Source organism: Hemicordylus capensis, chromosome 2, assembly GCF_027244095.1.
Source record: "Hemicordylus capensis ecotype Gifberg chromosome 2, rHemCap1.1.pri, whole genome shotgun sequence".
Classification (NCBI taxonomy): Eukaryota; Metazoa; Chordata; class Lepidosauria; order Squamata; family Cordylidae; genus Hemicordylus; species Hemicordylus capensis.
In genome coordinates this window covers 260,537,918-260,548,701 of record NC_069658.1, presented here as the reverse complement: position 1 = coordinate 260,548,701, position 10,784 = coordinate 260,537,918, and the positions used below count along the sequence as shown (strand labels likewise).

The following is a 10,784-nucleotide window of genomic DNA, read 5'->3' as shown; positions in this document are numbered from 1 at the left end:
AGAAACTTAAGACACACACCAGCAACAGTCACTGGAATTACTGTGCTGGGGGTGGATAGGGCCAGTTAATCTCGCCCTGCTCAATAAAGAGAATCACCACGGTAAAAGGTGCCTCTTTGCCCAGTTAGCAGGGGACTAGACAGTGCACTGTAGTACTGCTCCTTGTCTCTTCTAACAGCTTTCTGAAATACTCAAGTATTAACTTGGCCTCTCCCCAAGATTGTTATCACCGTCTTGTCTGGAACAAACTCTTTTCTTCCAGTGGGTGTCAGCATTTCGCTGTTTTGGCTGCCTCTTGGTTTAGTTGAAGGAGGAGGTACATTTTCTGCAGCAAACTTCCCCTGTAGGTCCAGGTCCTAAACATGATCTCTCTCTCTATAAAGTTGCCGGGAAGGGGAGAGGAAAGTGAGAGAAGGCAGCGGTGGGGTGGGGTGGGGGGAGGAGAGAAGGCAGCGGCTTGTAGAGATGCAGATGTTTTGTGCCCAGGCCAGCTAGTATATAGTTTTAATATATAGCATGAAATATAATAGCAATAAAAGTAGCTCTTCGGAACAGCATTGTTCTCCCAGTCCAATAGCGATAATCGTAATATTCATAAGGAGGATAGCCATCCCGGTAAGAATTGTTTGATGCTGCTGAATTGTGCCATCCTCTTTTTAATCATCCCTTTAATCCACGTTTTGATCATATGTATCAGCATGTCTTTCATCATCTCGTTCATCATCTCATTTGCCTTTTGTATAATCTTTTGTATGATCTCACCGGGATGTGGATCTGAAATAGCGGTGCCTACTGAGGTGTAAAGGTTAACAGCGCTGTTAATAATGGTAATCATTCTCGGTTCCTTTTGGTCAGCTGCTGCTGGTTCTATCATGGACAGATCAAGGATAACGCTGTCCCGGTTCTGCTGAGCAGAGAGCTGAGTGAGAGCAACAGCATCGGCCATGTTTCAGCAGGTGTCTGACCAGACTGGCAAGAGATGGGCTTATATAGAGCTTGATCAAAGTGGGCTGCATTCTGCACGGTGGGTGCCGTGGACTCCCGGGAAGGGGCAAGGCAAGGCAAGAAGCACAGGAGTCCACGGCACTCTGCCTTGCCTTGCCGTGTCGTGTGTCGTCTGGAGGAGAAGCAGCTAAACAATCCGACTCCCCTGCCTATGCCGGGAGGGGGCGTGGCAAGATAAGAAGGACTCCTCGGTGTCGTGCAGGGCACGGCAGTCTCCTCCAGTCCGGAGGAGAGCACAAGCCGCACATAGGGGCTGTGTTCGGGTCTCCCCCACTGGGCTATTCCAACAAACACTGAGCGGTGGCTTTAACTGCGCGCATCCAAGTGAACAACCGAGAGATGGTCCTGTAAGGGAGAGAAGCTCCTTTTCTGCAGCAACGACGTGGAGTCGAGAGGAGACGGCACTGCGGTCCGAGGAGGAGGAGGAGGAGGACTCCACCCCTCCCCCTTTCCACATCCGCTCCTGGCAGAGGGACGAGACGGCGTAGTTATCACTCTGCAGCATGCTCAGTTCGTTGATGGATATGGCAAAGTGATACTACAACGGCACAGCAGGCGAGGAGTCCTTCTTTCCACCTCCCTTCCCGGCAGAGGCACGGGAGTCGTCGGATTGTTTACCTGCTTCTCCTCCAGACAGCAGGACACACGGCAAGGCAAGGCAGAGTCAAACTCCCTCTGCAGAGGCACTCTCTAACCCCTGGACTTTGGGGCGGAAGTCCAGGGTCTCCACAGCCCCTGGGGGCCCCCATATCCTCTAGTCTCTCCTGGGTGGTGTGGTGGTGGTGGTGGGGGGGCTCCAAAGGCCTTTATGTCCCGGATCCCAAATTGCTTACGTGCACCTCTGCTCGTTTGTAATTGCGCCACGTAGTACTGTCTGCATTGTGGTTGCTGGCAGGTTGCCCGGCAAGAGGACTGATTTCCCGTTGGCCCATGAAGGATTGCCAGAATACATTGGCACAGAAATCCCCAGACCCAGCAGAGGGTGACATGGGTTACTGGAGCTCAGATTGAAACCCTTTTCCATCACGTGTGTTCAGGACCCTTTTCCAGGGCCTTGCGTGGCACCTGAAAGACTCACAAACGGACTGTAGGCAGGAGTGCAGCCGAAGGGAAGCTTGAGAAGCAGCTCCCTACTTACAAAGCCACTTTTCGGGGGCAAATGTTTGGGGTTGGGAGAGATGATTATCAGGCTTGGCGCGGGCAGGGAGGGAACTCCTCGAATGCTTCGGAGAGGATCTGCGTTCCTGGCAGCGCGCAGCTGCCTCCGGGGAAGCAGGAAGCCTGGGGAAGAGCAAAGTCGAAGATCGGCTACTCCTTGTGTGTAAGGACGGAGGAAGGGTGCCACTCTGTGCACACGTACTTGGAGTGAGCCCACTTGAACTCACTCCCTCGCCTGGAGTCGGGCTGTAAGGAGGAGGAGGCGGCGGCTAGATGAGCGTCCGCCGCCCGCCCGTGTCTTCTTTCTCCTCCAGTTCAGATCAGCCTTCATCACTGGACTGCTGCCTTGTTAATGTGCTGCCTCCACTGTGACCACCTCGCCGTGGCTGATTCGCAACTGTTTCCAGCTGCCTTAAAAACCAGAACGATTTTCCAGGTGCCTTAAAAAACTAGAACGATCTCCCACCGGACCCGAGCCGAGGGTTACATCAAAAAACGTGTTCCTGAAGCTTAGACTCTGAAATCCTTTTTCGTGTGTTCGTGACTCTTTCTTGTTCATGGCATGTTTCAAGATGCAAAGAGAGAGAGGGGCTCATTTGGGGGGTGGGCGCTTATTAACTGAGAGAAGAGGAACTCTGACAAGGTGCCCTGTTGCTCATATTGCGGGCGGAGAAGGGCCATCGAAATGCTTTGGTTCCTCAGATGGACAGAATAATTTTTGGGCTTTGGAATGGCCACAGGACTGCATCAGACACCCAGGGGGGTTGGTTGTTTGCACTGTGGTTTTTAAGGATGGTCGCCAAATGGCCAGACAGGAGAGCACTGCCTTTCTAAACAGGCATTGGGATTGAGAACCAGCAGCGCCCAGAGTTAAATCCTCAAATTATACCCAAGACATGTTGTTCCAGGTGATCATTTCCCGTTTTGCAGAGAGCAAAAGCCCTGGCTTTTTTCACACAGGGCTTTTAGTTCGCATCTCCTCCAAAATGGAAGGTGTGTATTCACATATCACCCAAATTTACCCCCGAAGTCCCTGCAAGTATCCAGGAGCACTTCACACACAATCTGGATTTTTCAGTATGTATTAGTGTTGCCCGATTTATTTCAGGGGTTAAAAAAATCCACTTTTTTGTGTCGGGGTGGGGTGGTTGTGGGGGTGTTGTTGTTGTTTGGCAACTGTGAACTTGCAGTAAACCCATGATAAAGCCTGCTGTCTGGGTAAGTGCCACATAAGATCATGGCAAAGGAGTTATGGCGGCTTCATAATAAACATGAACAACAGGATCCCTGCCCCCACAAAAAAAGCCTCACTCCCTTGAAATGGTCTCTAAAGGTAGGTTTAGTAAACTTCTGATGGTGAGGACTAATACATTAAATCGGGGCTTTTCTTTAAAATCCCATGGTTTTGATGTTCAGTTTAATGGTGCATGTATGAGAGGCAGAAGCTGTCTGCTGCTAAACGGCATTTGATGCCTTATACTTCATACCAACTCATAGCAGATTTGGAGGTTTCCCATTCTGTCAGAACATCTCAGAAAACGGTAAAAGAGTCCCTTAATTTAAGAGAGTGCCTTTATTTGAGAGACTGCCACCTGCTAAGGTCATCTGGGGAGGTCAGGTTATGGTTGCCACCTGCTCCTTGGGTGGCGACTGGGAACTGGGCCTTCTCTGTAGCTGCCCCAGAGCTCTGGAATGAAAAAAGAGCTGCTCTGTCTCTGGCTGCTTTTCAGATACACTGGTTTTCTCAGGCTTTTAGGTAAAATGAATTTTGAATTGTTTTTATTTTGAAAAACTGTTTTAGTTGTGCTTATTCTGTTTTTACATAGGTTGTATTTTAAATTATGTACCTAGCGATACAAATATCAGGTGGTATATAAATATGATAGATAAAAGAAAAAAACAACAGCAACAGTAATTTCTTAGTGGATGTATAAACATATATTAGCGTTGCTAGCTGTTGACCAGCCATTTTGCTACTTGAACAGGGCTACAGAGCAGATCCTGAAATAGACAGGAGACAGAGCCTGGTGGTAGGTTCTGAGGAGGAAGCAAAGGTTTCTGTTAGCCATTAGGGTTGGTTACTGACCCATATATTGGTGTGAGCCTGTGCTTGAGTTCTATTGTAGGGCGAAGGAACTGTATGCAGGAATGTGTGCAAGTCACTGGCCTCTGGGGGTGTGTGGAGCGGAAGGAACCTTTAAGAGTAAATTAATTCGGTGCTCACCTCCACCGCCACGGCACTTGAACACTGTTCGGAGCCGCAACATGACACCCTGCAGCCCCCAGGGTGGGGAAGCGCCTCCTCCAGTCACCTGGCTTCCACGGAGCCGAACCCCTGCCAGCGGCCAGGTGAGTGGTGGAGGTGAGCACCAAATTAATTTACTCTTAAAGGTGCCTCCCACTGCCCCCCTCAGGCGCATTCACGGGCCGCCACTGCATTTGCCCCTGAAAAGTGTCTTTGTGAGTAGGGAGCTGCTTCTCAAGCTTCCCTTCCAGCTGCACCCCTGCCTGGCTGCCACCATGGAAAGCTAATGCTAGATTCCATTTGTGAGTCTTTCAGGTGCCACACAAGGCCCTGGAAAAAGGTCATGAGCACACATGATGGAAAAATCTAAGCTCCAATAACACATTTTTGATGTAACCCTCTACTCTGTCTGGGAGACAGAGGAGAGCTGGTCTTGTGGTAACAAGCATGACTTGTCCCCATAGCTAAGCAGGGTCTGCCCTGGCTGCATATGAATGGGAGACTAGAAGTGTGAGCACTGCAAGATATTCCCCTCAGGGCATGGAGCCACTCTGGGAAGAGCAGAAGGTTTCAAGTTCTCTCCCTGGCTTCTCCAAGTTAGGGCTGAGAGAGATTCCTGCCTGCAACCTTGGAGAAGCCACTGCCAGTCTGTGAAGACAGTACCGAGCTAGATAGACCAATGGTCTGACTCAGTATATGACAGCTTCCCATGTTCCTATTGTTGATCAGGGAGCGCTGCTGTGTGCATGTGGAAGGCAGCCCTGGCAGTGTTGTGCCAGAGAGCAAGCATTTGGGTCACTACTTAGAACAGTGCTCATGTGCAGCACAACTTGCATGGCATCCAGACCCAGGAATGAAACTATGTGAGCATTTCAGTGATGGTTGGTTAGGTCTGAGAAAACATGTAGAAAGCAAAAGGAATGTATGTCCCAATAATATTCTTGTCCACATAATGGCATGGTGCTATTACACTGGCCCGCTTTGATTTTGCCAATTGCTTTTGGTTAAAGCTGAATGATATATCCTTTGACATGAAAGGAAATTGATGTTGTCTGTTTTATATATATATTTAAATATTGGAGAATGATGGTCAGTAAACTAGGGATGTGCACAAAACCGGTTTGCCCGGTTCAGTTTGAATTAGAACCAGGTTCGAACCAGGAGGGGGTGGTTCGGTTTTGGTTTTGTTCGAACCTCCCCCTGGTTCGGTTCGAATTCAAACTGGTTCAAACCAGTTTGGACACCCAAAAATTGATAGGATGGTAGCTGGCACCCAGGGGTACCTGCCACCCAAACCCCGAAGCAATCGGACACTCGTATGATTTTTAATGAATTTTTGAAAATTATTTCTATTTTTTCCTCATAGGATATAATGGGACTTGAACCAGCCCACTATTCCTTATTGTGGAGCACCCATGGGTGCCAACAACCATGCAAACCCCAAAGCAATCAGACACCCCTATGATTTTTTATGAATATTTGAAATATTTTTAATTATTTTTCTCATAGGGTATAATAGGACCAGAACCAGCACATATCCCCTATTGTGGAGCACCTAGGGGCACAAAAGTGGGGTAGGTGGTAGACAACCAGGGGTGCCTACTATCCACAAAGTTCCAAGGCAATCGGACACTCCTCTGATTATTGGTGAATTTTAAAATTATTTTGGAATTCCTCATAGAGAATAATTAGAATTGCAGCAAATGTATAGCTTCACGTCGGGGAGAAAGGGGTGTCCTAGAGTGGAGTGTGGTGGGTGGTAGTTCCCAGGGTGGGCAAGGAAGCTATCAGAATTATTTGAAAGGAATTGGGCAAAAGGCTGATTTTTAAGTGATTTTTGAAGTTTACGCAACTTTAAGGTTTTTCTCCATAAAGAAGCATGGAGGTGTCAGCAAACGTATAGCTTCATGTCGGGGGGAAAAGGGGTGTCCAAGAGCAGAGTGTGGTGGGTGGTAGTGCCCAAGGGGGGCTAGGTAGCTATCAGAATTATCTGAAAGGAATTGGGCAAAGGGCTGATTTTTAAGTGATTTTTGAAGTTTGTGTGTCTTTAAGGTTAGCAATGAGAGTGGAATCATAGTTTGTCATTGAAAATCTTATATGTTACCAAAGAATCTACACTCAGAACACTTCAGAAACAACAAAACCCAGTACCCTATGGGTTAGCAACCCATGGGGGCGGTTGGCACCCTCGATCTGGGCCACCCCAGCACCCCCAAGTGCAGTTATGGGGCTGCTGAAACCTCCATTCTTCCCTATGGAAAAAAACCTTAAAGCCACTTGTGGGGTGCTGGGGTGGCCCAGAGTGAGTGGTGGTCTAGTGCAAAGAGGGTGCCAACCGCCCCCATGGGTTGCTAACCCATGGGGTACTGGGTTTTGTTGTTTCTGAAGTGTTCTGAGTGTAGATTCTTTGGTAGCATATAAGATTTTCAATGACAAACTATGAATCCACTGCATTTCACGAAGACCAGCCTTCTCTTTCTCTCCCTTGCCTTCTAACAAATTATGTGGGGAAACTGTGTGTGGTTGTGGTTCAGCCAGAGCAAGTAACTACTTATTTCTTTCCCAGCTCAGGACTGTTCTGGCTTATTATTATTTTGCAGAATTAGCCAGAGCTTTTTAAGGTTCTCCCTTAAAAGGAGAACTGGTTATAATATTGGATGTCATAACACCTCAGGACAATGCATTCCACAGGCTAATTGCTCTGTGTCATAGGGGAAAGAGTCTTTTCCTTTAGCTGCTGAATAGGACAGATTGAATAAATCGAAGGGGATGAAGACCATGTCTGTTGAGGGAATATATTTTATTTATAACCCACTGTATCAATAAAGGTTCAAGATGTGCCAGACACTCACAATATTGCAGGACTTAAAGTGATGCATAGAATACATTTTAAGCCTGACTTGTTTTATTAAAGGAATTCGTAGAGTGCAATGCAGAACCTACTGACTATTGGATTAACCTCCAGAGGGAGAGTGTAGAACAGCCCTGGAAATGGCCAAATGGTTCGCTTGTTAGTGACTGGTAAGTGTTGCCCTTTTCACATTGGGCCAGTGAATTTGGGGCAGAGGCATGCTTAGACAGTTGGCTATCCTGAGGAGTAGTTTTATTTATGTACTTCACTTCTGTCAGCTAAGCATTGATTCAGCCAGTGGTGTGATCTTCCAACCATTCAGCCCAATATAGTAGCATACTCCTTGCAATGTTGCAACATTCCTCAGTATTCCTTTTGGGCAATGTTGGTTTTCAAGTGCAAAACGCTTTTACTTTTTGTATTCATGTCATGTGCTGCACCATTATATGAAGGTTTGAGTCTCCCTATCAATGATATCCCCCCCCTTTTTTTGTTCATGCTTGCTGATGTTCTTTAAGCCAAGTAAGTACTTCTTGGTTTCAAGAGTCTTGCAACCTGACCTCATGGAAGCCCCACTGAGTGACTTCGCCCTCCCAAAACCCACTTGGGATGAAAGCCTGAAGGGGCACAGCCACAAGGCAGAAATGGCCATTTTGACAGTGTACTTGGGGGACCACTTGTCCTACACACTTTACTCTGGGGACTGGAAGTGTATTTTGATGGCTCTGGAATGGAAGGGGTGAGGGGCAGACTAGAGGGGGGTCCGCAGAGGACAATAAAACGAAACCCAGAGGCAGTGCATATAAGACCACATGGTTAAAAACTGGGTAGAAGGAGTGTCCTACCCAGTTTCAGCTGTGTGTGCTTCCATTTTGTGGTGGTACGCAAGGGAAAAACAAGACAGGAGGCACAGGCAAGCAGTGGTCGTCCGCTGATCTCCCACTAGGTAGGGTGATTCCTCTTACCGCCTTCAGTAGCTAGGTAAGACTGAGCCTCCCTCCTGCCTTGTCTTTGCCTTGCACACAACCAGGAGCTCATGCAGCTCCCGAAATGGGATAAGATGCTTCTCCTACCCAGTTTTAATCCTACAAATGAGCCTATAGATCACATGCTTGAGGCATTAGAAGCGATTTTGAACAGGGAGTGATTAGTGAATGCTTGAATGAAGAAAGGAAGGGAATTGGAGGAAGAGCTGGTCTTGTGGTAGCAAGTGTGAATAGTCCATCTTGTTAAGCAGGGTCTGTCCTGGTTTGCATTTGAATGGGAGACTACATGTGTGAGCACTATGAGATATTCCCCTTGGGGTATGGGGCCGTTCTGGGAAGGGCACCTGCATGCCTGCATGCAGAAGGCTCCAAGTCCCCTCCCTGGCATCTACAAAATAGGGCTGAGAGAGACTCCTGCCTGCAGCCTTGGAGAAGCCATTGCCAGTCTGTGTAGACAATACTGCACTAGATGGACCAAGGGTCTGACTTGGTATATAGCAACTTCCTATATTCCTATTTGATTCTCAAAAGGCCACTAATGCTGAATCTCTCTCTGGGGCAATTTTTGTTGCAGGTTTCAAATTAAAGGCGAAGGACTCTGTGCCTACCTGAATGATAACATAGTCAGCTCAACAAACTGTGACAACCATCGAAACTGGATATGCAAGAAGCCTGTCCTTGCTGCTGAGAAGGAAGCCTTACTATAAGTGGAGATGTGTGAAACTTCTGGAAGAGCTCCACTTTGCAGTTCCATTTGCAGTCTTGATTAGCTCATTTCCATGCAAAATATGGCTGACAGGACTCTTCAATGAGTTCCATTTCAATGAATTCAAGTTGCACATCAGCTCCTTGAATAGTATCTGTTCTTTGGTTTAAGTGAAGGCAGTGGCTGCATGTGTCTCTTTAATGAAAATGAAGGTGACTTAGCATGACTCCTGATGAAGCAATCACAAAGATGTCTGTTCTTGGAAGCATCCCTCAAGAAGATTCATCAAAAACATGACTGATTTTAGATGCATCATGGTAGTGTTTGGATCAGGATTCTGAAATGAAGTGTTTGGAAATATTTCCTCATCTCAGTGGAACTGCATGTGCCCCTGTATTCTCCCTACAAGCACTAGCACAGTGTAAATTATTTGGATGTGGCACATAAGCTAGTATGAATGTCAATATTAGTACTTAGATAAAATATTAAAGTCCATATGAAACATTTTCTTCAAGTATGAATCTGACTGTAGTTTGTGCAATATAAAAAACTCTGCAGGGTGTTATCAATATGCTGATGACACCCAGATCTTTCTCCAAGTCAACCTCATCAGGAAATGGTATAACTTCCCTAAATGCCTGCTTGGAGGTGGTAATGGGCTGGATGAGGGATAACAAACTGAGGTTGAATCCAAATAAGACAGCATTACTGACTGTGGGGGATCAGGGACCCACAAGATGATTTAGATCTGCCTGTTCTGGATGGGGTTATACTCCCCCCGAAAGATCAGGTACGTAGCTCAGGAATGCTCCTGGGTCCAAAACTTTCTCAGGTTGAGGCAGTGGCCAGTTCTTTTTATCAGCTTTGGCTGATACGTAGACAAAGTCCATTTCTGGAGGCAAATGGCCTTAAAACAGGAGTGCATTTGCTGGTAACCTCCTAGGCTTGACTACTGTAATGCATTCTACACGGGGCTGCCTTGGTATGTAATCTGGAAATTACAATTTGTACAGAATGCAGCAGCCAGACTGGTCTCTGGGACATCCCTAAGGGACCATATAATACCAATTTTAAAACAACTGCACTGGCTGCTGATACATTTTCAGGCAAAATACAAAGTGTTGTTTATTACCTATAAAGCCCTCAATGGCTTGGGTCCAGGGTACTTAAGAGAGCATCTTCTTTGCCATGAACCCTGTTGCCTATTACGACCATCTGGAGAGATCCGGTTATGGTTGCTGCCAGCTCATTTGGTGGAGACTTGGGACCGGACCTTCTCTACGGCTGCCCCAGACTTTTGCAATACACTCCCTGCTGAAATAAGAGCATTTCCTTCTCTGCTTGCTTTTAGGAAGACCCTCAAGATGCAGCTGTTCTCAAGCTCTTCACTGAAATTAATTTTCAACTGTTTACTTGTTTTGACTGTATTTTGCGCAAATTTAACTTTTATATTAAATGTTGTACACCACCTTGAGATGTAGTGCAGCAAAGCAAGAGTGCCCCCTGCCCTCTCCGCAGGCAAGTCTCTCCCAGGAATCTGGGCCACAAAAGCCTCCATCTCTGTTCGGCTACTGCAGCGCAGTGCTAAGCACCACTCCCACAGTATCTTACAGAGCAGTCTGGCCTGCTGCCCATGACAAACCTTCTGTATCCAACCAATTTTATGCACCTCCAGCACAGGTGAGCTGCAGGAGGAAGCTGGCACTGTCCGTAGCACTGCTGAGACATGGAGGCCTGCTCTGTGGTGGTTCCCACTGCCAAAGCACACAGAAGAAGACCCAGCTTGCGTGTGTGTGTTGCAAGGTGGACATTGTTTTAAACTTTTTGCAGTAC

At 47.2% G+C, this 10,784-nt stretch overlaps 1 protein-coding gene across 7 annotated transcripts; it reads left to right on the top strand.

Annotated features, from left to right (window-relative positions):
* Positions 1-423: 423 nt before the first annotated feature.
* Positions 424-9,465, top strand: LOC128345959 (C-type lectin domain family 2 member D-like). Of its 7 annotated transcripts, none has more exons than XM_053298697.1 (3): positions 424-615; positions 7,323-7,429; positions 8,820-9,465. In XM_053298697.1, exons 1-3 carry the CDS (start codon positions 517-519, stop codon positions 8,950-8,952), a joined length of 339 nt encoding a protein of 112 aa, XP_053154672.1. In that variant the 5' UTR covers positions 424-516; the 3' UTR covers positions 8,953-9,465. The 7 variants fall into 7 exon arrangements, 3 of the variants coding, with proteins under 3 accessions (XP_053154672.1, XP_053154674.1, XP_053154673.1); XM_053298699.1 differs by lacking the exon at positions 424-615 and adding an exon at positions 930-956; XR_008316718.1 differs by lacking the exon at positions 424-615 and adding an exon at positions 1,031-3,240.
* The last annotated feature ends 1,319 nt before the right edge of the window (positions 9,466-10,784 follow it).

Coding starts and splice junctions, on each gene's coding strand:
- LOC128345959 (XM_053298697.1), top strand. CDS start 517: ATGAAATATAATAGCAATAAAAGTAGCTCTTCGGAACAGCATTGTTCT. Junction 616..7,322: donor TAAGGAGGATAGCCATCCCG/GTAAGAATTGTT, acceptor GTTTTATTAAAG/GAATTCGTAGAGTGCAATGC. Junction 7,430..8,819: donor GGTTCGCTTGTTAGTGACTG/GTAAGTGTTGCC, acceptor TTTTTGTTGCAG/GTTTCAAATTAAAGGCGAAG.